This window comes from Fimicolochytrium jonesii (genome assembly GCF_025526975.1).
Source record: "Fimicolochytrium jonesii strain JEL569 chromosome Unknown EV422scaffold_1, whole genome shotgun sequence".
In the NCBI taxonomy this organism is placed as follows: domain Eukaryota; kingdom Fungi; phylum Chytridiomycota; class Chytridiomycetes; order Spizellomycetales; family Powellomycetaceae; genus Fimicolochytrium; species Fimicolochytrium jonesii.
The window spans coordinates 1,356,720-1,384,452 of NW_026515668.1; the positions used below are offsets into that span (position 1 = coordinate 1,356,720).

Below are 27,733 nucleotides of genomic sequence, written 5' to 3' on the forward strand. Positions count from 1 at the left end.
GGAAGGCTTGAACGGGGAAGGGGGGGGAAGATCCTTCCCGTCCTCAGGCTGGAGTCGTCCTGAGTTGGTATATGCCCCAGGCCTTATGAGCATACGGTGAAGCAACGTATAACGTATGTGTGTACTGTACGTAGGTACGAATAAGCATAAATATGGTGTCCTCAACTTGCCGCCTGCCGTGTGTGTTCTATATGGGACGCCAAAGGAGGTTTAAAAAGGTCTGGACGCACCGCAGAACGGTAATCTTGAAATTCTGCAAAGCTTGGCGAACAGGCCGCACGGCTTACAAACACCCGAGGGCAGTCGAAGCTCTGCCAGCACACACTCATCACCTTGAGCTCTCGACCTCTCTGAACGTTGCTTCGCTCGTGTCCCATTACACAACCCACGACGCAATTTGCAAACACCAGGTTCTGTAGGAATTCAAAGTGTCTCTCTACTTGTTGCAATACATTAGCGGGAAGTTATTGCTCGAGGGCCACGGCAGCTAGCCGGGAACGTAGGCAGGCCCTCTGTCGGATATCCGAAGTTACAAACACTCTTCGTGTTAGCGGTGGAGTCGGGAGCGAGTAGTCGGTTGAGCAACATTTGGCGGAGAGCCAAGCACATCCGTATTTCGCAGTTCTCCACGGAGTACGGTAGAAGGTACAGCTCTCTCGCGGCGGGCTTCTCACGGAAACGTGTAGGTCGACTATGCGAGAGACTCCCAATCCCGTCCGCTTTTCTCACGATTCTGCGGGAATTTCGATTTCCAACGCCCGTTCCGCTCAGTCACTCGATCAAGGACGTTCGGCATCTTCGAAACTCAGCAAACGGGGTCTGTCCTCCTCGCTGGAAGAATTTTCGGACCGTCAATCATCTCAAAAAAGGTCGGCGTCGTCGGAACGCTTCTTTGCAAGCTCGACCTTACTTGCCCAGCCGAATATCACACCAACTCGCCTTCAATCGACTCGGCCGGTGGACATGTCTGACACATCAATGGGAGTCGCTGTGCGCACAGATAAGGAGGATTGGGCGGAGAGCGATGATAAAGACCAACCAAGATTGCAGCCAGCGGACCGGTGGACACCAGCGGAAGAGGAGGCCCCTTCCGGATTGGCTCGGGGCGTCTCGGCATTGCGAAGCACATTAGCCCAACTGAAGCTGGGAATAGGTATTCGAGGGGATCACGAAAGTGAAGCGTCGTCAGTAACCAGCGTCACCACTTCGACTCCCCAATCGGACCAAGGGAGTCGACCGGAATCTCCCGGCTTCACCTTCGCGTCTAGCCCGGCCACAGAGCTCGCGAATTTTGGCGTCACTGGAATAACACCTGAGCAGTTCATTAGCGCGCTCGATGGAAAACAGACGGCAAACCACGCGGAAACAAACCCGTTCGGCAAAGATGCGCGAGTGTTGGCTGTCGATCTCAGATACGTGGCGGATTTTGGAAAGTGCCATGTTCGGGGATCTGTAAATGTCAACTTGCCGATGCTAGTACTGAAAAGACTACGACGTGGTACAGTTTCGAGCTTTCAAATCACCAATTTCCTCACAGGCCCCGATTCGAAGCAGTTATACGAGGAATGGAAGACGAATGGCGCTTTGGGGGAAGATGACAATACGCCAACCCAAGCGTCCGTACATGGCAGTACCGAGCGCAAAGGGCCTCCGACAGCTTCTGACCGCGTACTGATCATTTATGATGACGAGATGCCAGAGGACAATCCCAATACCGAGGCTTGGGCATTGATCAGTATCCTTGCAAAGGGACTGGCGGAGGATGGGTTAGCCACAGGGGTGCGGAAAGGATCGCCTGCGGTAACCCCTCCAACGGCCACGCAATCGTTACCGAAGCAGACTACCATAGTATATCTACGAGGGGGATTTCGTGCATTGCACTACATCCCGAGTGCAGCCGCCGTCGTGGAAGGAACCGATTCACATTTATCGCCTTCAATCAAAGGACATCCTGCCGACGAATCTCCCGCGCTCTCTGAAGCGCGACGGCCAGGGCGAGGAACCCAGACCTCGAGCCCTTTCCACGCCCCATCCCCTTCCACCATTTCCATAAGGACGAGTAATTTCAGGGACGATACAATCTCGTCTCCTTCAGTATCAACAGCGCCTCAATTCAATGGAGAGCCGCATACCCCATCCACCTCGATACCCGGATTGCGACCGTCTGCTGCTTTATTACCTCGTCATCAGCAGTTACAACATGGTGGAGAACCACCTCAACAGCGGAAGAAGTCGGCTTTTAGCATCAACACTACAAAGCTGCAGCCGCAAGGTCGCTCCAGAGGCGTTTCATCGGCAGCGTCGCGAGGTATGAACCTTCAAACGATCAGCACGCCGACAGCAGCCGTCAGCAACAGTTTCAATTCAAACAGCAAGGCCGGTGCACAGCACGCTGGCCCGGGTGTTGATCATGGGGCGCCTCCGATGAGTGCCCATCCACTAAACGACAATCAAGATGGCGGGTCACGGTTCCCGGAGGTACATTTCGAACCGCAAACCCCTCTGACAGCGCGAATAAACACGCATATGGTGCAGCGTAGCGAGCTGTCTCGGAGACGCTCAATGTCGGAGCCGCGCCGGTCGCTGACTTCCGGCCGCCGCACTAGTAGTAGTGCGGGCAGCGCTCTATCGTCGACCCATTCGTCAGATCACAACATGTCGCAGCTGTCTCCCGGCCCATCGACTTTGCCCACGCCAAGCGAACCGGTGTCTGTCATCCTTCCCCACTTGCTACTCGGGTCAGATGCGATCCCGCAAGCCCAGGATGGCATTGCCCAGTTAAAGTCGCTCGGTGTAACACATGTGTTGAATATGGCTGTGGAGGTTGAGAACAAAGTGATCGAAGCAAGCGGCGAATTCGAAGTCAAGTGGTGTCTTGCGGAAGATCACGCCGAACATGACATTGAGGGAACGATAAAGGAGGCCCTAGACTGGATAGGTAAGCGACAACCGTGTCCCATCTGTGTCCTTGTAGTAGTAGTCTAACTTTATCCCTTTGTCTATTTTTTACAGATGAAGCACATCGGGCGGACACGGAGAATGTCATCTTCGTACACTGCAAAGCCGGTCGCTCTCGATCGGCCACCACCGCCATCGCATACCTAGTAGTGCACGAACGCATGCGGTTAAGAGACGCATATGAAAAAGTCAAGCAGGCGCGACCGGGAGTCAGCCCCAATCTGGGCTTCATGCTTGCATTGCTCCGAATCGAGAAGGAGGTGCATGGGGAGAACACGGCGGCGGCTGCGCCCACTACGGACCACTCGAAAGCGCATAACGCGGAACCACGATCCCATTCGCACGGGGAATTAATGGCATGACGTTGATCGTCGATGTCTGAGGAGCCCGTCCGAGTTCGGAGGGCATCTGGCCAGCACGGCGACCCTACGACGAGCATCTGGAGGAGTAACCGGTGGCGTACCAGCGGGCTATCTGGTCAAATATGATGCACATCGCATAGGATATGATAGCACGTCAGCAGCTAAGGTTGCGCTGAGGAGGATGGCGGATATCACCATCATCGCAGCTCAACAACGGACGTCTCGAATGATCAGAATGGACGGTCGCTGGCCATAGTCGTCATAGCGGGAAGCTGGTCGGGCACACCCAAGGAAGTGTTCCAAATATCGAAAATTTGTGGGATTTTGGATACCATCGTTACTATTTAACCTTTGCGTCTCAAAGGCATTTTTGACACATCCATAGTGCGTTATCTTTCGTCCCAATTTTGAACTGATTTCCAGATGTTACAATATACTACTGTTGCTTCTCTCCTGTAACTTTTACTCGGTGTGGAGGCCGGCGGTCTTCGAAAACGAAGTTGTGCGGCGACTCGGGGCGATGCAGTGAATGTCACGTGACTTGGTCAAAATCCAAATTGAACAAAGTCGGCCAGCGACAGACGACAGCGAGGTGGACACCACACGGGCATTGTCGACATACGTTGATCACCCCCACGACCACCAGTCCCCGGTACACCACAATGTCCACTTTCCAAAAGGTAGGCGGAGAGTGCTTGCCGTTCGCCCACAGGAATCAGACAGAATTCTCGATAGCGGAATCGAAGTTGAGAGCTGCTTGTCGTTTGCCTGGGGCATTTGCTAATTTTCGGTCGGGCTTTACAGGAAGTCGTTATCGATGGCAAGGGCCACTTGCTCGGACGTTTGGCCTCTATTGTTGCCAAGCAGCTCCTGAACGGCCAGAAGATTGTCGTCGTCCGTGCTGAGGAAATCAACATTACCGGACCCTTCTTCCGTAACAAGTGTACGTGGGGTTCTATTGGAGGAGGAGGAGGAATTGAAGGGCTTTGCTTATGGAATGTTCTCCCTGAATTTACAGTGAAGTACATGGCTTTCTTGCGCAAGCGCTGTGTCGTCAACCCCAGCCGCGGTGTTTTCCATTTCCGCGCCCCCTCCCGTATCTTCTGGCGTACCGTTCGTGGAATGATCCCTCACAAGACGCCCCGCGGTGCCGCCGCCCTGGAGCGCCTGAAGGTCTTTGAGGGTGTCCCTCCTCCTTTCGACAAGAAGAAGCGTCTCGTCGTGCCTGCCGCTCTTCGTGTGCTCCGTCTCTCCCCCGGCCGCAAGTTCACCGTCTTGAAGCGCATTTCGACCGAGTTTGGCTGGAAGTACCAGGACGTTGTTGAGAGGTTGGAGGAGAAGCGTAAGACCAAGAGTCACGCTTACTACGAGAAGAAGAGGGCTCTGCTCCGCATCAAGGGACAGGCTGCCAAGAAGGTCGAGAAGGAGCTCGAGACCGTCCACAAGACTCTCGCCACCTACGGTCACTAAAACCACGGTGAATGGGAGTACGGCGTTCCGGAAAGGGCTTCGATCGGAAACGTGAAGCGTCCCTGGGGGAGAGCTAGTGCATATTCAGATTAGAGTATACGCGCTCAGTTTCAAATATTATGGCTTTTTCTCGACAGATGCCGCTGACTTTTCAATTGGACTTTGAGCATTGTTCACGTTTGCTGGAGGGATTGAGAACCGGGCAGATCATGCTCCGCTGGTGGGATTGGGATGGGTGCATCGCGAGATGGACGATACCCCTCATGGGCACGGGTGGGGCGAGAAAGCTGCAGGCACTGTACCGCCGAGTATCCGGGAAGTTTTAGTGTAGCTTTCCGCATGAGACGGACGATACTCATCTGCCATGTTATGTGCGTGTAAGTATGGAATCTGCAGTGGAGCTATCGTGAAGCATACGACGCCGACGAATGCTAGAAGAAACTTTGATCGGTGGTCCAGATGTCTACTCTTTGGCAGCCTATTCTTCGAAAGGAAATTATGCAGAACTCTTCTTCTTTCGACTCTCGAGGTCATTCGCAATGATATTAGAGAATGCCAAGAATGCATCGACTATTTACACAGATGGATGGGCTGCAACAAAAACCCCTGTTTGGAGGACGTGAGGGGACAACAAGATGAAAAAGGATGGTTCTTGGCGACGGCGTTCAAGGGTTGGCGATCAACAGTGGAGGGCTTTGCGGGGGTTATGTTGAAGTTGCATTCTGCGGAGACGCGACCATTATCAGCCTAAATGATCACTTGGACTAATCCGCAATTGGTGTGTACTCACAAGTGGCTCGATCGACTGGACATGGATAACATGCTCGCTCGCTTTCTCCTTCTCGGATGAGTGCGATTCATCATGAGGAGGCCGCCCTTGCGAAAGCACCCCACTGTCATCCCACCACCCCGCCACATCCTCAGTGTCTTCCTCCTCTGCATCATCAATGGCAAGCAATGGGAACATGCCCGATTGGCCTGTTCGAAGATTCTTGCCACGACACCACCCATCACGGTAGATCTTCTTTACCGCTACCGGGTCGTTCGGGAGGAGCTCAATCTCATCTGGCATGCGCGGCCAGTGGGGGTACACGACCTGGTAGGTGAGTGGCTGCTCGAAGGTGTACCCAGAGTAGCTACTTGACGCCTGCCCCTGGTTTCTGCCAACCGTTGAGTCGATCATTCCGGTGATCGCATTGCTGATTGCTGTGTCCTGCGGTGGTCTGAGGCCTGTTGGCGATCGCTTTGATTCGCTTCTCTGCGGTACGGCCGAGCCTCCTTCAGGATCCCGGTCAATCCGTAGCCCGCCGATGTCCCCGACTTCGCGGGTCAAGTCAGAAAGATCCTCCGGGCGGTTCTCATTCATCGGGAAACTGGCTTCATTCCAAAACCCAGGTCCGTGGTCGAAATTGAGTGGTGCAAGCAAGGGGATGACGACATTTCGCTCTGGGTTGACGAGCGTGGAGGAACTGTCGTAGTCTGGCGAACTGATGTTCATTGTCGTTGCAACACCGCCCCCGTTTTTGCCACTGCGCTTCGTCTTGAAACGGAAGGCTTTTGCCTTGCCGGCCCTTCGCGCTTTTTTGGCTAGCCCGCGGTATATCCCTTTGAAATCCTCCTCTTTCCACACATAGACCACCATTCCGAAGAACGCCGCCCCTGCCAGGACCATGGAAGCAATAACTCCGAGTATGATCGCTACGGTTTTGCTGGAGTTCATGGTCGTTGCTTCCGACTCTGCGACCGTTACGACGGTGTTGGGGGTTCCACTCGTTTGAGGCTGCCCGGCTTGCGATTGTGTGGTTGGCGGTTGAGCGGTTGGAGGTTGCGCGGTTGATGGTTGCGCGGTGGACGTCTGAGCGTTGGTGGCTAGCAGGCTGGTGGGAGCTGTCCACGCTGATTTCCGCGTGTCGAAGAAGAACATCTTCGTGTCGCTCGTTGACACTTGTGCTTGTCGTCGCGCAAGACGCCGGTGATTGTCCGAGAAATCATCCCATTTCGCCGTAAGATCGTCCCATTTCGCAGCGAAACCGGTCGACACCCTTCCGTTTTTGACGCCATGCAGATAGCTACAATCAAGAACAAAATCATGTCAGGTCCTTCCACAGCACTGAACACATACTGCAGAAGTCATACTCACTTGGGACGTGCCAGTGGCCAGTTTGTTATATCCGGTACGGGAGGATCCCGATGCCCCGATGGGGGCAGTGCAGACCCGGACGGGACCGGTTCCCCTTTTGACACTGCAGGTGAGCTGGGCTGGGGGCTGTTTGGCACGGCTGTGGCCGTCGGGATCCTCGAAGGCACACTCGCCGTCGGCTCTGACGCCGGATCCTTCGAGCGGGATCGATTTGGTGGTCCGAGAGGACTCTTAAGGCCGAGAAGGCCCGACGTAGAGTATCCGCCATGCACCATAAAGACATCGTTGACAAAGGCCGATGCCGCAAAACACCGTGGGCCGGGCCCCTCTTTCTTTGACTGCTCTACCACCGACCACTTCCATGTCGTTGTATCAAGGGTGTAGATAGCAGGATCGGAAGGAGGTAGGCCAGTGACACCATCGCATCCCCCATGTACCCAGACTGTCGTTCCATCCCCTCCCAATGCACACGACATTCCCCATCTCCCAAGCGGGCCGGTCCCAGTTACGCCCCTGACCGGTGCGAAGGTTTTGCTGGGATCCCTGGGATCGAACCGCCATAGTTGATGCGCAATAGGTGCCACAAGCGGCACCATCTCATCCCCTCCGATTAATAACGCTGTGTTGTCGGGCAGGGCAACGGCACATGCTCCCAGCATCTGAAGTGGCGCCAATTTTCCCTTCAGGGGTAAAGTGGACGCAGCTTTTGTACCTACGTCGTAGACGACTGTCTGAGCGGCGGAGAAAAGCCATGGATTCGTGCATTGCAAGCAATCGATACCACCTGAGATACGTAGTAATTAGCAGACGATGAATGAATGAGGTCAATATCAAATGTCTTACCGATCAAGTACAGTGACTTGTTTAGTACAACAGACGTATGGAAAGCCCGACTAAACAGTCTATCCGCATTGTCCACAGTCGTCGCCACATCAGTCGTCGTATCGTAAACCCATATCCCGTTCGTGGTCGGAGCATGGTTGTTCCCGTCATCCCTAAATCCTCCCGTACAGAACGCCCGCTTTTTGTCCTCGGTGGTGACACAATGTTGCCCGATGCTAGGAGTGTAGTGAGCGGAGAGCTGTGATATATTCATGTCCTGAGCTGACAGAAGCCATGTTCTCGTGTCTCCTCTGAACCTCGACTTGGACTCATCTGTGAACACGTAGTAGAATTGAGTGGGCAATCCAATTGGCAACGTTGACCAGCACACTCACCTTGTGCACCAAGAGAAAGCGGAACGTTCTGATCGGTTCTGCCGCCCACAAACACGACTCCTTTGTCCGTCGCGAAGCTCGAGTGATGGGCTCGCCACGGAAGATCACTGCTCTGGGCAGCAGCCAAAGTCAACAGTCCAGAGAAGGAGAAGAGCCATCCCTTGGCCATGGTTGGCACTGCATACATCTGTCGAGGAAACAGGACACTGTCGCTATTTTGCTTCTTACAGACAAAACTTTGAAACCTTCAAAATCTGCGAAACTACGGCCTCTAAGTACGCCAAGCACCGCGCGAAGTGCACGAGATATACGCCTTATACGTATGAGGGAAGCTATAAGAATAGAAGACGCACGCCTGCAATGCACCAGCCCCAGACCCTTGCCGTCTGAGCAGGAGGGGGATGTGTTTAGATCGAGGAGCAGCAGAAGTGTGCCGTTGTTCACAGAGTTCCCGGAGCCGGAAGTGTGCAATGGCCAACTTCCAAGCCCTCCGCGGCGGACGGAGCGGCCATGCAGCGCCACTTTCGACGGCCATCTTCCCCTGGACCCTGTCTCTCGTAAGCACACTGACGCGTCCTGAACATGCATGCATATCGCACACTTCGATACTCGACGAGGCTCTGGGATCGTGGTGTTATATTCGTTCAGCGCAGCCTGATCAGTGTCAGTCTACATCCAGGTCTACATCCTTACAAAATGGCCGACCAACGCAAATCTGTCCGTGAAATAATGACGCAGAGCATAGGTTTCTGTCCGAAAGGTGAGCGCCCGCAATCGTGCTTGCCTTCATCCGATTTCGCAGTCTCACACAGCTTCCTTGCTCCCATTGAGTTCAGATGCACTAGGCTGGCTCTACGCCGCACGAGGCTACTACAAAACCCGTGACTACCACTCCGTCATCGAATGCGTCACGCCAGCCCTCCGCAACGACAGGACGAAACGAGAAGCGCAACATCTCCTTGCTTTTAGCTTTCTGAATACGGGGCAGCTGGAAGCCGCTGCTGGAGCATTCTTCAAAAGCATCAATAATGGAAATGACACGGATTGGCAGCCGTTGGTTGAGCTGCTGATGGACAACGCTGGTCTGAAATTGACATGAGGGTGGGATGCATGGCTGGGTGCAAATCGACAAGCATTGTGATGGAGCCGTTTTTGGCGCAAAGAATGTCGCCCAGTACGTAGATACTGTATTTATCCAAACACGAATTATGATCGCTGCATTGATCGCAAGGCCTGTGTATTCGCACTTTTGCTGCCGAGTTTGAATCAGCCAGGTCACCATCACCACCAACGTGCGAGATAAAACAGAGATAATTACACATCGACCGCAACGATCGGTATGGATATACATAGCATGGTAAAGAGGAGAGAACTACCTAATGGAGACGGGGAAGGAAGGGTGTGGCGTCCAGGTGTTTTGTATGGCAAGGTATGGGGGGATGGGGGAGGGGCTGATTGAAATGACCTGCTCTAGTGCAGACAGGAGATATTACATTGCGTCGGCGAAGGGACCGCCCTTGCCTTCCTGTACATGCGGGGTACACGGGAGCAGTGAAAGGCGAGGAACCAGGGTTCGAACGAGGTCTTCTCGCTATTTCGAGGAGACACAACACTGCCGCGATTCCTCAGTTGCCTTGTGCGTGCTGCCCAGGCCTGAAGTTTGCCGGCCGCACTGGGTCAAAGTAAGGGTGCATCATGGCTTCTTGCGGCGTCAGGCGCTCTTGGTGATCGTACCGCAACAGCTTGTCAAGGAAGTCGAGGGCTTCGTTGGAAATGTAGCGCTCGTTGTCTGGCGTTACGAACCTCCGCCATGGTTTTCGGGCGTATCTGGAAGGGATAATGAGATTTAGCCATCAGATCGAAAGTCCCTTCAACCGTCTCTGATCGAGTCTACCCACCTTCCCAATATCGTCTCGAAGCGTGCATCCAGTTGTATGTGGTACTTCTCCAGATAAGCGAAGAGCTCGTCCGTTCCAATGACCTTTGCGATCTTCACCAGCTGATCGTAGTTGTCGTGACCGTGGAAGAAAGGTTCCTTCCGGAAGATCTGCATAGGATAAGTTAGCTTCTTCATTCTACATTCAAAGCTAACGCCAGGGATACAGAACATACCATGCTCGCAAACATGCATCCCAAACTCCACATGTCCAGCGAGTAGTCGTACTCCTGGAAGTCCACCAACAGCTCAGGGCCCTTGAAGTACCTCGACGCGACCCTGACGTTGTACTCTGTCCCCGGGTGGTAGAACTCGGCCAACCCCCAGTCGATCAACCGCAGCTGCTTCTTCTCGTGGTCAATCATGACGTTGTGAGGCTTGACATCACGGTGCATGATACCACACGAGTGGCAGAAATCCAGCGCCTTCAGCAGCTCAAAGACGTAGTAGCGCACTTCGAGGTCGGTCAGCTTCGGGTAGAGCGTTTTGAAATCCGTGTTGTTGACGTGCTCGAAGATCAATGCGGGTGTTTTCGACTGAGGATCCCTGACCACATCCAAGAGCCCAACTACATTCGGCCCGCCCGCCAACGTCTGCAGAATCTTGATTTCCCGCTTGATCTTCTTCTTCTTTACGGGTTTTAGGACTTTGATGCAGCATTTCTGGTCGTTTACTATGTTCACCCCCTCGAATACTTCCGAGTATTTTCCCCGCCCCACTTTCTTCACAATCTCGTAGTTGTCCTGTGCACTATTAATTATTGTTGAAGGATTTTGAGGTCAAAAGTTTATTCCCAAGTCTATATGCAATACGGAGCAGGTTTCCTTACTTCCAATGAATTGCCAAGTTATCATAGTCCCAATACTCCTTTGGCCGGTCCGCGCAAGCGGTTGCGTAGACTCTTGCGACGCTCATGCTGATATGATTTCCGCTAGACAACAGATTCGATCTCCGATGGGCGAACTGTGGATCGGAAACACTTCCCCAAGACAATTCCGTGAAGGTCGTCTTCCTGTTATCAATCGTCCGAGCAATTGTTTTCGTCTCCAGTCAAAGTCGACTTGGAACAGATAAGGCATGCAAAGAGGTTATGATGTCGCCCTCCACACTGGAATTTGAGTTTGTTCGGTTTGCTGAAAAGATCCGTCACGGGTTTTGGACCAGTCGGTTGAGGTGCGACTTTGAGCCGCTTACAAACAAGAGTCCTGCTCTGCGGATGAGTTCTGCCCCACCGGGTCAGATAGGCGGGTCTAGAGAGATAATGGCGGGTGGTACATGCGGTGAGAATGGTTCTGGGAGGGAGTCTGCTGCCGCTGGAACTGTCGTCTGCACCAAGCGGTGCCCAGGATTTGCAAAGCGGAATCCGTCACGTGATTGGTTAAATGCGTCGAGGAACCCATCAAGTTCGACGCTTGAGGCTCACTGCTTTTCACGCCTCACACTTTTTAGGGCACAGACAGCTGCAGGCAGGCACGCATTTCTGGATGAGTGGATGGCATGTGGGAAACGAGTGGTCGCTTTGAAGGAAAGCCACTTTACGAATATCCTCGCCACTTTGAAAGACCGAGCACCAGTGTGTCCATTACAGGCCGTACGCTACAGGAAGCGGAGTACGCTGCGTGGGCCATGAACGAGTTTGATGCATTGGATATGAAAAGATATCCTTGAGGTGAAACCACTGGTGCACATGCTACATGGCCAGCCGCTTTCGTAAACGAACTGATGTGGGTTGTGACATCCCGCGTATTGCGAGGAAGCACTCCCCAACCAAGGTTCCGACATCTCCAACCAAGATTCCGACATCTCCGATAGCGTTGAGACCGATGTTCGCTGGCATGCGCCTCGGCGCCCTTCACCTAGGAGACCATGCCGACCTCGTCAAAAGATAATACTGTATATGTATGTACAGTATAGTGGACGAGACAATGGGGGCGAGTGAACTGCGCAGATAATGAGCGTCGGAAGTTGGGCGGCCTCGGCGGGGGCGGCCGTTTTCGGCGCGTTCTCTGACGCGTGGCCGTCACTGCACCAAGCTTCCGAACCTTTTTCCATTTCTCAGCGTCTCTCGACTGGTCCACCTCAGTCAGTCCACGCGGTATCTTAAATATCAGTCCAAGAAGAGATTGCAGCCTTGAGCAAGGCAAACCACTCCCGCAAGTTTAGAGTTAGCAGTACCGACCCGCGCTACAATGGCTGCCAAGACAGATGTTGCGAGCTATGAGGCAAGTAGAGTAACGCTTTGACAAGAGATCACCACGCCGTATCCTAATATTTTGTCATCCTTAGTTCAACCACACGATGTACAGGGTGAAAGGTTCGAATCGAAGCATAAGGCTGGCTGATACGCCAGCTTTTGTCCGTTCGGCGGGCTGCGACGTTGTCTGATAACGCGCATTGCGCAATTCTAGATCCCAAAGCTTCCCTTGATTTTTACACTGAGACTCTCGGCATGAAGCTTATCACCAAGCTGGATTTCTCAGAAGCAAAGTTCACTTTGTATTTTCTCGGATACAATGTTCCGCAGTCTATCCTGGACTCCAGCGAGGAGGAAAGGAAGAAGTACGCTTTCAGCAGACCTGGAGTTCTCGAGTTGACACAGTAAGTGCGGTGATTTCCAATCCGACATTCTGGCAACTGATTGGTCATTGGCGAGATGCTCACTGCAACATCCTCCGCAGCAACTGGGGAACCGAGTCGGACGATACATTCAAGGGCTACCACACTGGTAACTCGGAGCCCCGAGGATACGGACACATTGGCGTATTGGTGGATGATCTGGAAGCCGCTTGCGAGCGGTTCGAGCAACACGGCGTTAAATTCATCAAGAAGCCTTCAGATGGCCGACAGAAGAACATCGCCTTTGTCACGGATCCCGATGGCTATTGGATTGAACTACTTCCTCGCGGGTACTGAAAATCGTGTCTCAACCACGGTTCAGCATAAGATAGCTGTCGAAACCAGCGTAGGGTAGCGAAGCTGTGATCCGCCGGGAGGGGATGGTCGTGGCATGCGTACATGGTGTCCTCTTCTTAAAAATAGTGCTGCAGTCTAGCTTGCGTTTTCCGAGTTCAACGAATCAAGGCCATAAGCATAGTCCATCTTCCTGCTGAACTGCTTCTCCGTTGCAATTTGTAGATTTGGTGCATGTCTCATGGCATATGTTGTTGTCTGCTATACTCATCAGATGTCGATCTGGATTCTGGATTCTGGAAGGACGGCTGCGACGCGTGAGCCTCAGCATGGCTGCCAAGCGTGGCTTTCTTGGTCACCAATTGATTGCGCTCAGTCCGCGCGGTCGCAGTCATGTCAATTTGCGAGGGATCCCCCTCGTCCTGAGTCCTGACTTCTCAAAGGCAGCATCGGCTCGATCCCACCACACACCCGAGCAAGTGCTTGCGGGCGAACAGAAGAGACGGACTCTCCCTCTCTGCCTTCATATCCTTGCGTTTTGGCGTCCCATCACTCTCCCAGACACACTTCTATTGCATCGTCGTACGCTTCCTACCAAGGAGCTCTCATGCAAAACGCGCGATATTCCCACGCATCTTCTTCCTGTTTCGGGACGTTTCGGTCTCAAGTCTAGTAGAAAAGCTATTCGCTATACCTGCTCGTTGGCGGACCGGCTGCGTGAAGCACCGCGTTCCATACTTAAGTGCCTGCGTTTGGGGAAAAGTTGATAGTACCGTGTGTCGTAAACGACTCTTGGGTGGGATCGGTTGTTCCCTCCACCTTCGATTCGCTCCCGCGTAGCGTGGCTCCCGAACGTCAATAGCCTCCACCTGCCGAAGTCCCTCTACTAGTTCGATTCGTCATGGACCCTTCTGGCAGTCTTCCGCGGTTCAACCTCTCGGAAAGAGCCGCTAGGGCGGCAAAGGCGGAAAGACGGCTGTCGCCTCTGAACCCGCTTGCGGGGTACTCAGCAACCCCGCCGACGTCGGCACCAGCAGGGTCACCCCCAACCGTCTTATCAGAGTCTCCCGCATCGATCTACAGTACGGCCAATAGTCCCATCCAACCGCTGCCACTAGTCCTGCCACCACCGCAACCCGAAGTTCCGCCTCCTGCATCGAAAGCCAAGCGGCGAACGCTTTCAAACATCACTGCCAGCTTGCGCAAACTTACCAGAACATTCTCTGATAACGATGTAACTCCGCAGAGGAGTCATTCTGGCAGTAGTAGCGATTTCAACGATACTCGAAGCTTGGCGAATTCGCAGGAGTTCCGCCCTAGTACCGAGGCCCTTTCCCATCAACCACAGACCGCTCAGTCACAACAGATCCGGCAACATGCAGATTGGCAAGAGGAGCCGAGGCCGTCTATGGATAGTCAGTCATCACATAGTGATAGCAAACCTGCGTCGGGCAATCCAATGAGGAGACCGAGTAGAGCTTCTCTGCACTCGGATCTAAGTGATAATGGCAGCTTTGGAAGTCATGGAGTGAACTCAGAAGGAATAAGTTCGAACAGCAGTACTGGAGCTTCGCCGGTACGTGTTCCACCACGCTTGAGAAGAGGATCCTTACTTGGGCACGCGAGCATTGGCGGCAGTCTGCCCATGATGCCTTTACCTTCGGGTAATCCTTCCAACTCTGAGATCTCAAGCGTACATGGGTCCCATGTCCATCACTTGCGGACGGAGAGCTGGGGAGAGGACAATCAGTGCTCAGAATCTCGACCTGACCGTGGGTCGATGAGAGATGCAGATGATGACTTCGAAGGCAACTGGGACGATCCGACAACACAAGTCCCCAAACAGCTGCTTACATGCACTACATCGCTCCCGGATATTCCGTTATGGAGTGCTCCAGCCGCTACGACATCCGGTGGTGAAAGTTCGAATTTCCGAACCTCTAGCAACAAGAAGGCGGTAGAGCTGCCGACCTCAATCAAGGCCTTTCCTGCCCGAGCTGTACCCAAAACCTGGTCTAATGCGACCAACCAACCTTCCCCGAATCCCTCCTTCATATCCGATCCCGCGACGTCAAGCCCTCTCTCTGCCTCAATGCCACCCACGTCCATGTTGGGGGTTTCGCCAAGGTCGGCGCATTCCGTGTTTGGGGAAACATATGTACCATCGAGACGAGGCGCTTCATGTGAGCGGGACGACTACACTCCTCCTGCATCCTCGTTCTATACTGCAGAAGACAAATTGGTGTATCATAACATCTTAGATAAGTCTCGGCAAGTCAAGAACTATAGGTGGAGCAGTGCCGAACCGGTGGGCATCTGGCCGACATGGCACGACGGCCAGAATGTCCAGGACAAGCCGATCAAAGACTCCCTCCGTGGGTTGCTTCTCACAAGAAGAAACTCTGGGACCTCGCTTCTTCTATCTCCTGTTCCTCAAGCGCAGCTGGGCGATTTGAGATCTCCGAGTCCGATGTTCTCTCTGGACGACGATGACACGTTTGACGATGATGCTGCATCTGTGGCATCGGGGTCCACTACCCACTCAAAGCGCTCACGGTCGGAATCTCCATTCCTGGCGACGATGATGGGCAGGAAACGCTCAACTCGCCAGGGTGGTGTTCTGTCTATCAAAACTGCCATCGCAAACCCGAGGAGACTCAGTGAGGCATCTTCACCAGGCATCCAGTACACGCCAGTAGCCGACAACACGTCCCCGCAAAATCAAGCACGTCGCCCATCCACCGGCGTTAGCATGATGCGGTCTCTCAGTGATAGCGATTTGTCGGAATATCTCAAAGGCTTTAGCGAGATGAAGAACTCTCTGCGAATGGCAAAGACGACGTGCAACGCCCATGTGCAGCGGATTGTGACGGAGCTACATACCTATGTTGAGCGACATCTGGAATACCATGACGGAACTCCGCCACCGCTACAGCTGAACCCATACGAGGATGTCTCCAGCTATGAAAGGCATAGAGCCCACCTTTCGGAGCAGAACCTCGTTCAGTCGGAGGCGGATCTAACCATCTCGTCGGAGAGCCAGGTGGAAAGATCCAAGAGCAAATCGACTCCTAAGCTAGATGGCTTGGTGTCCTGGGCGTCAGATCTTTCCATTGCGGCCGATGAGGATGCGAAAGAGTCTTTACTGATCAAAGCAATCAACGAACTCATTGCTATCGCGCAACAAATTCTTGAGATGGACCTGACGCACCTGATGACGCCTGGTGCTTGCCGGGAGACCATATCGCGATTGATGGCGCTTCAAGCGTTATGGAGCAAAAATCGCGATTGGGGATGCGGCGAATATGTTGTCAGATTGCTGATGGCGTTCGCGGATGTTGCCAGGATAGTAGAGACTCTGGAGGAGGACACCAGAATGTGGACGTACGTTGCAGCGGGATCGGTTCATCCTCAGTCTCAAGCGCAAGGTCCGCCACCAAGTCATCCGCGCTCCACCTCTCGGACAAGACCATTGCGACCGCCAATGCTTCGACGCGACTCGTTGTCTTCGGCATTCGGGGTCGATACCAGTGGAGATGACGAGGAAGGTTACCAGTCTCTGAATGACAGCGCCGATGCCAGCGATTCGACCAATCGCATGTCAGTGCCACGCGGACGAGGACGACGGTATGCGCAGCCAGTTGCACCTCCATTACAACAGCAACCGTCCGCGCCGCAACTTGTGAAGGCGCAAGAAGACTGGACACTCAACGAATTGCGTGAAGCTGCTGGCGAGTCGCAGAGCGTCAATGTCATGATGGAGATCGGGTTCGATGGGAAGATACTCTACGTGTCTCCAGTGGTCAAGATGGTGTTCGGATACGATGTTGAAGAGATGCGGCCGTATGTCGATGATAAAGTCACGGAGGGCTCGCAACTGCTCTCAATCCTCCCCCCTGGATCCCCCGATGAGCATATCTTTAAGGAGGCCACCGCGATGCTAGAGGAAGACGAGAAAACCACTGTCGAAATCACGTACCGCGCTCGGCGAAAGGATGGTCGCTGGCTTGAGATGGAAGGGAAAGGGATGGTGAATTTCGATCGGGTGACTGGAGCAAAACGTAGCACGATTTGGGTGACGAGACCAATTGCCCTCCTAGGAGAGGAATGGGACGATGTAGCGGTCAGCGACGATATGGATGACACGGAACGAAGCGGCTCTGCCTTGTCTGCCCTCATCGAATCACCCTCCGTGCCCACCGCCCCTTTCACTGTTGAACCACCGACGCCGCAGATCGAGGAACCCGGTTTGAATCTTCCTTCCATGGATCTCGTCCTGTGCAACATCTGTGAGCGGTCCATTCCTGCTATTCTATTTGAAGAACATTCCGAGAGCTGTTCCCAAGTGCATCGCATAGAAATGGATATTGTGCTGTTAAATGATGAACTTCGAGACGCCAGGGAACAGTGTAGCGAAAGGATTCGGGATTTGGAGGCCGAACTGAAGGAAAAAGGTGACGAGCCATCGGAACAATTATCGGGAAACCCATCGATTCCGGAGTTACGGTTACCCAACGTCAAGGGTGTTGAGGAGTACATCAAGAACCTGATCAGTATCATGTCGTTGCTTCTGGATGTCATTGAGGATTGCTTGCGAGTGAATATTCCTGACTTATCGGGTGTGGACGAGGGTGAACACGACGTCGATCTGTCGGTCAATGCGGAGGATCTCGAAGCGGAAGGAGGTGCCTTGCGGGTTACTCAGTTATCCAACCAACGACCACGGCGGGACTCTGCGGTGCTGGAAAAGCTCAAATTCTGGGAGCCACCAAACGAGACCGAGTTCTATCCGCCGGAGCTAGATTCTACGTCGAATATCTCGGTCACCCGAGCGTTGGACTACTTGCCGCCTGACACAGACCAACCACCGGTGTTTGACACGAGCTTGGTAGGACTTGGGCTTGGGGTATACCATCTGGCTACGGACATCAAAACTTTGGTCAAGACAAAATGCGAAGGCGTTGAGCAATTGAAGACAGACATTGCCCGATACCGCGAGCTAGCAGACAGAGAGGAAGCTGTCAAACTTCACATCGGTATACAGACGGGTACGATCGCTCAAGATAACCTGGCCCTGCCGACAAATCCGGAAGTTGACGGGGAGATAAGCCGCTCTACAAGCGACGATATCGGTGGTAGCGACACGAATCTTGCCGATGCCCCGGAGGGCACTGGAAAGTCAGCACTTCCGGCAGCCAACAACCTTGCTAAACCGCCATCTCCACCTCGCAAAGAGTCTCGCAATCCGAACGCACGAGATCGATCTCGAGACAGACGGAAGCTCAAGAGGCGGAAGAACATCAAAGTAAGGCCGGTGATGGAAGCAGACTTGTCGGATGCGAATCAGGCGGACAGCAGCGGAAGCCCAAGGCCCCCGCGGATGGTGGTGACTCGAAGCAAAACCCTCGAAGTCGAACTCATCCCCACGACCTTGCGTAATGAGACAACCGATGACAAGCGTCAATCTAGCGGGAGTTACTTCACGTCTGGAGGATCAGGCGCGGCAATAGCCAGTTCAGCCCCACTTCCTGGAACACCGGGAGGTTTCCCGGGAACTCCGGGAAGCATAACCTCGTTGGGGTCTAGCGGTGGAGGCTCTGGCATGTATGCGACAACGCCAGTGCAACGATCTGTGCCGAGCATCAAAGACTTCGACATCATCAAGCCTATCTCGAAAGGCGCATTCGGCTCGGTATATCTAGCCAAAAAGCGGCTGACCGGCGACTACTTTGCGATCAAGGTTCTCAAGAAAGCAGATATGGTTGCCAAGAATCAAGTGATGAACATCAAGGCCGAGCGCATGATTCTCACGCAGCTTGACAGCCCATTTGTGGTCAAGCTATATTTCTCCTTTCAAAGTCGAGAGAATCTGTACCTGGTGATGGAGTATCTCAATGGTGGCGATTGTGCCGCTTTGATCAAAGCGGTTGGCACCCTGGACGAAAAATGGGCGAGTCAGTATGTGGCGGAGGTTGTTCTGGGTTTGGAGTTCTTGCACGGCCGAGGCATTGTTCACAGGTATTGTTTCATGTCGTCATCAGTGTAGTTGCTGTAGTAGTTCTAGTAGCGATTGCTGACACTTCCGCATCCCGTAGAGATTTGAAGCCAGACAACATGTTGATTGATCAGGATGGCCATATAAAGCTCACGGACTTCGGGCTCTCCCGGGTCGGGTTTCTTGGGCGTAGAGCAAGGGACTCGTTCTTAAATACATCCTCGGCGGCCCCGACAGGTTTCTCTGGAATCCCAGGCAGCCCCAATATGAGCGCCTTGTCAATGTACTCCTATGGGCCCGGTACTCCGACCACACCCACTTTTTCACCATCGTCACCTTTGAAGCTGAATGAACAGTCATATGGCTCTGCCTACCACCTCGGTCGCCACAGCCGTCGTTCGTCCGTGGCCAGCAACAACAGCATGACCAGTGAACGAGGATACACTGAAGGTGGGATGGGAGAGCATCAAGCTGCCATGGCTGCGGCCGCGATCAGTGGCAACGGCATTGCAGGCAACAAAGCGTTTGCGGGCACCCCTGATTACCTAGCGCCCGAGAGTATCCTCGGTTTGGGTCAGGGTACGAGTGTGGACTGGGTAAGTTTACCGTTCAAATATTTCGATTTGGGAACCGGCGGTACTGACGCCAAGCTTCAAATTCAGTGGGCTTTGGGTGTCATTCTGTACGAATTTATCGTTGGCGTACCTCCATTTCATGCACCAACTCCTACTCAAGTGTTCGAGAACATTTTGACGCATCGCATTGACTGGTGTGACGAAGAAGTGGATATGTCGGCAGAGGCCCGGGACCTTATGGAGTCTTTGATGTGTCAAGACATCGAGACTCGACTGGGGACAAGGGGAGCCAAAGAAGTGAAACGACATCCATTCTTCAAAGAGCTTAATTGGGAGACACTGGCAGGCGAAGAAGCAGCCTTTGTACCGAAGCTGAAAGGCGCCGAGGACACGGACTACTTCGACGACAGGGGTGCGAAGGATATCAGCATAGCGGAAGTGAAAGAGTCCGAGGAACTTGTGAAGACTGCTAGATCCGAGACGCCAGTTGATGAAGGCAGCAAATCGTTCTCTTCATCCGCACTCAAACCGCCGACCGAGTGCTCGGATATCCACCCAATTGCAGACACATCCATGAACGCCTCTAGCTGTCGGTCAATCGACTCGGAATCTCGGGAAGAAAACTCTGCGGATTTTGGAGAGTTTGTGTACAAGAATCTGCAGTTGCTTGAGAAAGCAAACAATGACCTTGTCCGCAAGATCCGAAGTGAATCGATAGGATCTGCGAGCGACATTAGTCGCTCACGACACCGGTCGCTTCCGGCTGGAGTAACGAGCATACCGTCGCTCACTGGCACTTTTTTGAACTCACCAACGTCTCCCTCACCGACGCCGCTACCACCTTCCACGTCTTCAGCCCCGTTATCACCATCAGCATCCCCAGCGCTTACGAAACCTGCCTTAAAGCATAGCCGGTTGCGGAATCTCTCTTTCAGTGGGACGTTGCCTCCGGCTGTCGGCGCTTCTTCGCCTCCCAATGCTCCGAGTCCGCCACTGACTACTGCCGCCGGGGACACGCCCAAATTGGCTAGAGCCCGCTTGGTGAAGGATGGTGAGCCGCAGGGTAGGAGGAACTCCTTGCCGAGCAAGTTCAGGAGCAATGCTCCAGGGCCACTCCCTATTCCATCGTCAGCCACGACAAGCAACGCGCCTCTTGAAGGGAAACCGTCGGAGCCACATGAATACCTACAGTCGGCAAAGGAGCAGCTGATGAAAGAGAGGATCCTACCGGCGTCTGCTGTTGCGCTTGGCAATGCGCCAGCCGCCTCAACTATACCCGGCGGAACCTTGTCATCACCCCTTTCGATCATACCCCCATCTGTTTCGGGACAACATCCTTCTGTACCAAACACATCCGCTGCGGGACAGGGATCGCCCGGTGCAGGCGGACGCATGTTCGATGTGCTGATCGCGGATGATAATCCTGTCAGTCTGCGTATTTTGGAGAAGATGCTCAGCATGCTGGGCTGCCGATGTGTTATTGTTCGGAATGGTGCCGAAGCGATCCGGTGCGCGCTCGGGGAAGTGAAGTTTGACGTTATATTCATGGACATTCGCATGCCTATAGGTACGACCAGTCTACAAAAATGACTATCGATTGAATCATTTTCTGATGTGTGCTTTCATCTTGCTAGTCGATGGAGAGACGGCAGCACGAATGATCAAAACGACGAACAATGTCAACCAGCTCACACCGATCGTGGCCATCACCGCTTATGAGCAAACCTACCACCTGAGTCAGCAATTCGACGATACCATGAGCAAACCTATCATGAAGGACGTTCTCCAAAGAATATTGAATGCTGTGGGTGGGAGTGGAGGCGCCGTACCGACCAACTATAGTGGACAACCACCCGCGGCTCCCAAGGCTTTAGTTGGAACTGGCGCTATCGCTGGTGCAAAGCCAACGATTCCCAACGCCGCCCCGGTGATTTGAGAAAGGCCTCACCACCCTTCACATTTCGTTTTCTCCGCACACATTTTTTCCTGTTTCGTCTCTGGACCGTCGCCTGATTTATACCGTTGAGTGAAGTTCTGCGACTGCCCTGCAAGGCTTTTCACGTCACCCCACCGTCCCTGATCCTCTGATTGCTTTGACTGAACTGTAAATTTTTTATACCCAAAATACCATACATACAGTGGGGTACAACGTGCGATTTGACCCAGATCATTTTTCCTCGCAACCCATCATGGTCGCTTCAACTCCATATACCGTTACCGAGACCCTCACTTCCTGACGGATCCCGACTGTGTTGCTGCTGCTGCTGCTGCTGCTGCTGGCCTTTTGCCAGCGTCCTCTCCCGAAGTTTCTGCTTGTCTCGCTCTATCTCTTTCGCCACCCACGACTTTTCTTGCTCTTTTCGATAGGCGAGGAGCCGTGCTTTTTGTTCATCGATCTGCGCTAACTTCGCAGCTTTGACCTAATTATTATTGGCACGGTTCGGAGTTAGATTGTCTGTGAAAGCTGCAAAACGCTGTGTCATTAGGATACGTACTCTTTCTGCCTTCCGTAAATTCTCTTTTTGCTTCTTCGTCAACGTAGGATCTGAAGCATTCAGAGGAGCGGGTTCATATGACGATACTGACGATGAAGAACCGACAATCGTCATGGTCCGTGGCTTGGTCGGTTTTTCTGATGTGACAATAAATCAGCTTCCACTCGGTAGAACCAGTCCTGCAGGTGAAGCTTACTCACTTGGCGCATCCACGATCTGCCATCCGTCTTCCACTACCATTGCCGACGCAAGCTCGTCAGGCTTGACTCGTAACACGCGCTGCATGACCCCGTCGTCTTCATCGTCCGTATCCATATCTGGCTTCCAAGGGGCCGCTGGTGCAGGTGAAGGTGCCGGCGATGCTCGCGCAGACGCGGCCGAAGGCACGATCTCAGCCTCAGAGTTGGCTGGTGACACCTTCTCGCCTGCGATAGGTGCTACGTGAGCTTTCGCCTGTTGTTTGCTCTTTCCCTTTTTGTTTTTCCTCTTCTTCGTGGTGGTAGCGGCAGCATTCTCCACCACTCCCGATACCCCGCCCTTCTTCGAGTCGGGATTTGGCTTGTTGCCCTTCGGGCTTTTCGAAGGACTCGAGTCTTTCAAGGTTGGCGGAGGATTGCTGGGGCCACCTTCTTTTCCGTCAGACCGGTTTGAGAAGAGCCAGAAGAGGCCCACGGTAACCGTCACCAAGACATAGATGGCAATCATTATTCCGATCCCAATTGTGCGAATGGGGCGCAGAATGAAATCAGCTGGAGTTCGCCCTTGTTATTCCCGCTGCTGAGGTATGCGGTGTAATGAATGAACGCTTTTGAGGGCCAGCGACGAGTGATGGGCAAGACACGAGATCAGAAACCAAACTCGGCAAATAGCAGCCGTTTTGGCTTTCGCATGAGCAAGTCGAACAGCCTTCGCGCCTGCTTTCACGCGTTCATCAAGCTTTTAAGTTACAACTAGCACCGCTTTCAGAATCGGCAGCTAACCTCTTCAACAAATTCAACGCACCCTGGCACAATGATCGCTCTCCACTTTGACTCTATAAGCTCCATTATCGTTGCTGTGAGGGAGACCTGGTATGGCATCGCGGAAATGCAGCAGGCGCAAGGCGAACACTGCGCAGCAATGAATCAGTCACGTGAGCTAGTATTCCTGTGAACTATAAACAAGCCCTGTGAACTATAAAAAAGCCCTTGCAACTCAACATTGCACCGCATTCTGCAACTCCTCTGCAGAAATCACCTACACCAATCACACTTCCGAGTCGTCCTGCATAGTGCCTACCATCCAAAGTCATTATTCAGAAGCGGAGATAGTACGCGCAGCTTGCGGACAGGCCCGTTAGGAACAACGTAACGTTGAAAAGCTTTCATGAGTAGTCGGGTACCCCATTTATTAGTAGAATTACTAGTCCTGTTTTATCCGTGGACTTGTATATGGGACACACTTGGGAATAATGCGGAAACTCAGTTTTCCTTCAGCTCCTTTTTCATGCGGTCCACGCCTCTAGCGGTGTGGTTCGGCGAATCAGGGCTGGTAAATCTCTTTATGTTTTACGACAAGCGTCTGTCAACAGGCGTGAAAGTTCTGTTTGCAGGACGGCATCTTTTTCAATAGAGGACTCCTGTCTTGTATGAATGTACGGTACACTCATTATGGGCGTTGGGGACAACTGAAGCGGGTGCGAAAGCCAGCGGAACGGTCTGGAAAATTGTGGAAAAACGCTGTGCAATTCGCGCGTCCAGCTGTTGCAGACTCGATGACCTCAAAAAGCCCCGCTTGAAAAAGAGTTCCCCGCAAACGCTCTCCATTTGATCACTCTCTTCCCTCGCCCGTGCAACATCTGCAAACACTCGCTCTTTGTGGAGGCATGTCTACACTCATTCATGACTCCCGCATCCCTGCGCTGTGGCCTCACTCTCCAAAATCACACATGGCGCGCCCGAAAAGGAGACTAGATGAGGACGACGGGAATCAGGCGAAGCGCCTGAGGCGGGACGAGGGGTCGCTGCAGGACCACGTCAACCCGATTGTGCAAGGCCCGTCTGCGTTCGCTGGAAGTTTTCACACGGCCGACGCTAAAATACCGGTGCAAAGCATCAATTTGCCTTTCCCGTCTCCTCGGCCGAAACGCCAACGAGATCAGGACGATGACGACGATACCGATAGCCTGCCAAGCATCGACCTGCAACCCCTTACGAAACGAATACGACCGATGGAACAGTCAGTGCCCGACCTTACAACAACCATCCAAAGATCGCAACCCGTCGCGTTGGATACGGATAGCTTGGCCCTCGTCCCGTATATACGACAATCGCCACCTGCAGAGAGTATGCCGATTCCGACTACAAAGGAACATGCCTTTTCAATCGATGAGATGTTGGCGCAGAACCTGCATGCGCCTTCTTGGGGCGACTTTCCACGATATAGTTTTAGTGAGGGAGACGGGCAACTAGTATTGTACACAGGGGGAAGATGGAAGCCGCGAGAGACGGGTGAGGACGAAGCGTCCATGGAGGATCAGCAGTGGGGTGGGGCGGGTAGAGAGGGGCAGTTCTCTGGGGAGGGAGCGGGCGTGAGCTCGGATATGATGGAGATAGATTGTTGACTGTTTAGGATGATCCGAGCCAAATGTACATATAAGATTATCGCTGGTGAACTCCTATTCCGTGGCAGCAAGATTTCCGTTGCATGTACATTTTCGAGTGAAAGTGCCTTGCGAATAATAACGTGTTTCCGAGTTTCCAATACTGTGGTCTCGATGCAGGGGTGTATTTTCAAGATGCGTTGAACCATTTATTAAGTGTCAAATTCGTTTTTTGTAATGTGTAATGCTCAAGACCGGTCTGCGTCTCCCATCATGCCTCCTCTTCGCTTTCTTCCTGCGAGTTTTCGTCCTCATCCACCAGGGCGAATTCGATGATGAAGAAAGGAATATCTTTGGACATGGACTTAGAGATAAGTCGCAGTGGGTGCTTGTTGAGGTACTGGAGGAGGTTGATATTGATTCCCAGGTTGAGGTCGAAGGTGTTGAGATCGATGAATGGGGCAAACATCTGGAAGAAAGACAATGGCATGTCAGATTCAAATGAAACCGCCTTTGAGGTGCGAATGTCCTCGATGCGAGTGGGGATGCAGGTATGAATTTATACCTCCACATTATAAAGATTTTCGGGCTTCAATATCGTTGCCTTCCGCACAGACTCTTTCTGGAAGTATTTCCGACGCTCCGCGATGCCGTCGGCTGGCACTGGCGTCTTGCCGTCAAAGAGAAGCGTATTGTTCTCCTGCAACTCCTCCGGTCCAACCCACACCCATTTGCCCAGCAAATCATCCGTTTCGGTGTTGGTCTCCAAAATGGTCTTCCGCGGCTTGGATATTTCCTTGGACGCGTCCGCTGGCTTCGTGACATCCGGTACGCTGAGCTGCACGGGAGAACTCGTGGGAGACCCCGCTGGCGTTTCTGTTACCGCCGGATGAGCGCCCTTCACTGGTGCGGAAGCCTTTGTCACATTGACGATGTTGTATGAACACAGAGCTGGACTCCACAACCATGGCTTGTCGGCGTATATATCGCTTTTGAGCGCCGGATCTATGAGATTCGCGAATTTGATGGCGACCCATGCGCCGGTTGGGGGCGTCACTTTGTGCTCGAAAGCCGAGCCGAAAACGACATCGTTGGCGGTGTATTCCTGAATGAATCAAGAAACACGTTACTAATGACTTTGCTGAAAATATCCCATCTGGATTTCCTTCCTTTGCTCCTCTGCGCCGGTTTTTTTCCCAGACTGACTATTTTCACACGCGAACTCACATGCTTGTATCGTCCACAAACTTGAACGGAAAACAACCGCTTCTTGTTGCTGAAGTACTCCAGGTCTGAAATGGGCTCGGAACCATCCGGAGTGATGCCGTTAAAGTTCTTCACGCGAACGGCAACATATCCAGTGAAGTATGGGGAGTCGATGAAGTGCGGGTTCTCTTCATCGTTGACGTGGGCGACGGTCAAGGAGTTCAAGGAAGGCCCGATTCGACATCGGAGCTTCTTGTTTCCCACAGCGGCTTGCCCGCTAGCCCCAAATAAGTAATCCAGTTTGCCTATTTTGACGATTTCTCAAGGGGAGAAGAGCTGTGCTGTCGGTTTCAAACGCTGTGGGGCGTTCCACGATGAGCTGAGTGATAGTGATGCGCGACACAAAGTACTGTACGAGTTTCGGAAGTGGCACTCACTAAGTGAGAAGGCCTAAGGAGATTTGGTCGGCGAATCAGGTTGGGGACGGCGGCAAGCGGTGTTTCTGGCCGAGGCCAAACGAGAAAGCTTCTCAACGTTCTTGACGCGCGACGAAACCGGTGGAGCTTGCTTGGATCAGGCCACATTTGCCTATACTAGTGGCCTATGACGCAGAGGGTTGGCCGCGTGTTTTAATATCTACGACTGCGCTTCGGGTTGTTCTCGGACGTCCGCGTAGACCTCCGACGGCTGACCGCCCACGACATCACCCTCAGTACAGTACGTATGCATGTGCATGCATGCAGAGCATTGTAGGGCATTGCAGGGTCTCAGGCAGCTCAATTTCTAAGAGATCCTGTGTGTTCTTCAGTCTTCTTCTTCTCAAACGGTACATTTGAGACCTACACATGTACATGCAAGCTTTACAGAAACGCTGAAAGATGAACATGCCCAATGGCTCCTCCCGGGCACGCTACGCTAGCAGATGCATCCACTCATACGAACTATCTAGCGGGGTAGCTTCGTTTTCACCTCTCGAGAAACCTTTGCAAACAGAGAAGCCAGTTCGTTCCTGTACGCGTAGGCCACCCCAACTGCCGCTACGGCGGCCAGGGGCGGTAACACTTTGCGGGAAAAGTTGCCCCACAAAAGTGTAACAAAGTGCTTAGGGACTTTGGACGGTCGGAAATTGCTGTTGATGAGCACTTGCTGGCCGACGAAAATCTCGGACTCCTCTGCCGCCTTCAGTAGCAGAGCCGCCAGATCTGGATACGTCACATTGTTCGTGCCAGATACCAATCCGGATGTCGCATAGGTGTAGCCGTGCGCCGGAGCGTCGTGGAGCGCAGGTGGCTGAATGATACTCCAGGTCGCCAGAGCTTTGTTGCCGGGCTGTTTATCCCATTCGAGGAGGAGATCTTGTGCCCGGTCGTGGTCTTTGTAAATCTCACCAACTAGGAAACCCATCACGAGCTTCTGAATAGCTGGCTCCTGATCAACGTATAGCTTGTTCGAACCGCAAGCTGTGAGAAGCACAATGTGAACAGGCTTCTTGGTCGGCGAACCTTTAACGGCTAGAAGGACGTTTGCGACGGCATCGCGGTGTAGTGTTGTCGGAGTGTTCGACAGAGTTCCGACCGTGATGATCACTGCTTGGCACCCAGCGAAAGCACTGGCGACTTGCACGCTATTGCTGACATCTCCTTGGAAGACTTTGACGTTTGAGTTCTCTCTGATCTTCTGGGGGAGCTTGCTAGGCGTTCTTGCAAGTAGATGGAGCTGCGAAGTGCGGAGAATGTAAGCAGAGGCTTGCGAAAGCCGTTGAAGAACTTCAGAGTCCATTTACAGTGTGACCGTGTTCCAGAGCCTGCTCGACGACGTTGATACCGGTCAGTCCGGTCGCTCCTAGGAGGAGTAGCTTCATAGCTTCGGTGTATGCGTGAGGGTCGGT

General features: G+C 53.1%; 10 protein-coding genes across 10 annotated transcripts; 6 read left to right on the forward strand and 4 right to left on the reverse strand.

Moving 5' to 3' along the window:
- Positions 1–2,655: 2,655 nt before the first annotated feature.
- On the forward strand, positions 2,656–3,320 carry EV422DRAFT_490683 (protein-tyrosine phosphatase-like protein; the record flags this gene model as incomplete). The annotated part of the gene is made up of 2 exons (XM_053067481.1): positions 2,656–2,964; positions 3,039–3,320. 2 exons carry the CDS (start codon positions 2,656–2,658, stop codon positions 3,318–3,320), a joined length of 591 nt encoding a protein of 196 aa, XP_052930236.1.
- Positions 3,321–3,912: 592 nt separating this feature from the next.
- On the forward strand, positions 3,913–5,238 carry EV422DRAFT_512215 (ribosomal protein L13 domain-containing protein). Its single transcript, XM_053069061.1, has 3 exons — positions 3,913–4,000; positions 4,125–4,263; positions 4,339–5,238. Exons 1-3 carry the CDS (start codon positions 3,983–3,985, stop codon positions 4,788–4,790), a joined length of 609 nt encoding a protein of 202 aa, XP_052930237.1. The 5' UTR covers positions 3,913–3,982; the 3' UTR covers positions 4,791–5,238.
- Positions 5,239–5,472: 234 nt separating this feature from the next.
- On the reverse strand, positions 5,473–8,441 carry EV422DRAFT_20735 (uncharacterized protein). Its single transcript, XM_053065349.1, has 4 exons — positions 8,148–8,441; positions 7,774–8,085; positions 6,931–7,714; positions 5,473–6,859 (listed from the first exon to the last, which is right to left on the reverse strand). The coding sequence occupies exons 1-4, from the start codon at positions 8,332–8,334 to the stop codon at positions 5,533–5,535; spliced, it is 2,610 nt and encodes an 869-aa protein (XP_052930238.1). The 5' UTR covers positions 8,335–8,441; the 3' UTR covers positions 5,473–5,532.
- Positions 8,442–8,820: 379 nt separating this feature from the next.
- On the forward strand, positions 8,821–9,696 carry EV422DRAFT_20714 (uncharacterized protein). Its single transcript, XM_053065346.1, has 2 exons — positions 8,821–8,907; positions 8,984–9,696. The coding sequence occupies exons 1-2, from the start codon at positions 8,844–8,846 to the stop codon at positions 9,244–9,246; spliced, it is 327 nt and encodes a 108-aa protein (XP_052930239.1). The 5' UTR covers positions 8,821–8,843; the 3' UTR covers positions 9,247–9,696.
- A 76-nt stretch (positions 9,697–9,772) lies between these two features.
- On the reverse strand, positions 9,773–10,998 carry EV422DRAFT_502711 (Pkinase-domain-containing protein; the record flags this gene model as incomplete). The annotated part of the gene is made up of 4 exons (XM_053068291.1): positions 9,773–9,974; positions 10,046–10,194; positions 10,260–10,833; positions 10,913–10,998. The coding sequence occupies 4 exons, from the start codon at positions 10,996–10,998 to the stop codon at positions 9,773–9,775; spliced, it is 1,011 nt and encodes a 336-aa protein (XP_052930240.1).
- A 1,096-nt stretch (positions 10,999–12,094) lies between these two features.
- Positions 12,095–13,287, forward strand: EV422DRAFT_512223 (glyoxalase I). Its single transcript, XM_053069062.1, has 4 exons — positions 12,095–12,305; positions 12,370–12,397; positions 12,492–12,681; positions 12,762–13,287. The coding sequence occupies exons 1-4, from the start codon at positions 12,273–12,275 to the stop codon at positions 12,994–12,996; spliced, it is 486 nt and encodes a 161-aa protein (XP_052930241.1). The 5' UTR covers positions 12,095–12,272; the 3' UTR covers positions 12,997–13,287.
- Positions 13,288–15,820: 2,533 nt separating this feature from the next.
- Positions 15,821–21,499, forward strand: EV422DRAFT_490988 (uncharacterized protein; the record flags this gene model as incomplete). The annotated part of the gene is made up of 7 exons (XM_053067499.1): positions 15,821–16,597; positions 16,655–17,635; positions 17,759–19,011; positions 19,089–19,584; positions 19,651–20,423; positions 20,658–21,130; positions 21,198–21,499. 7 exons carry the CDS (start codon positions 15,821–15,823, stop codon positions 21,497–21,499), a joined length of 5,055 nt encoding a protein of 1,684 aa, XP_052930242.1.
- A 209-nt stretch (positions 21,500–21,708) lies between these two features.
- Positions 21,709–23,071, reverse strand: EV422DRAFT_512226 (uncharacterized protein). The gene is made up of 3 exons (XM_053069063.1): positions 22,259–23,071; positions 22,059–22,195; positions 21,709–21,983 (listed from the first exon to the last, which is right to left on the reverse strand). The coding sequence occupies exons 1-3, from the start codon at positions 22,761–22,763 to the stop codon at positions 21,762–21,764; spliced, it is 864 nt and encodes a 287-aa protein (XP_052930243.1). The 5' UTR covers positions 22,764–23,071; the 3' UTR covers positions 21,709–21,761.
- Positions 23,072–23,922: 851 nt separating this feature from the next.
- Positions 23,923–24,660, forward strand: EV422DRAFT_502714 (uncharacterized protein; the record flags this gene model as incomplete). The annotated part of the gene is made up of 1 exon (XM_053068292.1): positions 23,923–24,660. The coding sequence occupies one exon, from the start codon at positions 23,923–23,925 to the stop codon at positions 24,658–24,660; it is 738 nt and encodes a 245-aa protein (XP_052930244.1).
- Positions 24,661–24,910: 250 nt separating this feature from the next.
- On the reverse strand, positions 24,911–27,624 carry EV422DRAFT_502715 (NADH(P)-binding-domain-containing protein; the record flags this gene model as incomplete). Its single annotated transcript, XM_053068293.1, has 5 exons — positions 24,911–25,108; positions 25,205–25,744; positions 25,867–26,150; positions 26,283–26,295; positions 26,815–27,624. 5 exons carry the CDS (start codon positions 27,622–27,624, stop codon positions 24,911–24,913), a joined length of 1,845 nt encoding a protein of 614 aa, XP_052930245.1.
- Between the last annotated feature and the right edge of the window lie 109 nt (positions 27,625–27,733).

Coding starts and splice junctions, on each gene's coding strand:
- EV422DRAFT_20714 (XM_053065346.1), top strand. CDS start 8,844: ATGGCCGACCAACGCAAATCTGTCCGTGAAATAATGACGCAGAGCATA. Junction 8,908..8,983: donor CATAGGTTTCTGTCCGAAAG/GTGAGCGCCCGC, acceptor CATTGAGTTCAG/ATGCACTAGGCTGGCTCTAC.
- EV422DRAFT_512215 (XM_053069061.1), top strand. Junction 4,264..4,338: donor ACCCTTCTTCCGTAACAAGT/GTACGTGGGGTT, acceptor CTGAATTTACAG/TGAAGTACATGGCTTTCTTG.
- EV422DRAFT_512226 (XM_053069063.1), bottom strand. CDS start 22,763: ATGATTGCCATCTATGTCTTGGTGACGGTTACCGTGGGCCTCTTCTGG. Junction 22,196..22,258: donor GCAGATCGTGGATGCGCCAA/GTGAGTAAGCTT, acceptor TTGTCACATCAG/AAAAACCGACCAAGCCACGG. Junction 21,984..22,058: donor ATTTACGGAAGGCAGAAAGA/GTACGTATCCTA, acceptor AATAATAATTAG/GTCAAAGCTGCGAAGTTAGC.
- EV422DRAFT_512223 (XM_053069062.1), top strand. CDS start 12,273: ATGGCTGCCAAGACAGATGTTGCGAGCTATGAG. Junction 12,398..12,491: donor CACGATGTACAGGGTGAAAG/GTTCGAATCGAA, acceptor GCGCAATTCTAG/ATCCCAAAGCTTCCCTTGAT. Junction 12,682..12,761: donor GGAGTTCTCGAGTTGACACA/GTAAGTGCGGTG, acceptor CATCCTCCGCAG/CAACTGGGGAACCGAGTCGG.
- EV422DRAFT_20735 (XM_053065349.1), bottom strand. CDS start 8,334: ATGTATGCAGTGCCAACCATGGCCAAGGGATGGCTCTTCTCCTTCTCT. Junction 7,715..7,773: donor CAAGTCACTGTACTTGATCG/GTAAGACATTTG, acceptor TACGTATCTCAG/GTGGTATCGATTGCTTGCAA. Junction 6,860..6,930: donor TGGCCACTGGCACGTCCCAA/GTGAGTATGACT, acceptor TCTTGATTGTAG/CTATCTGCATGGCGTCAAAA.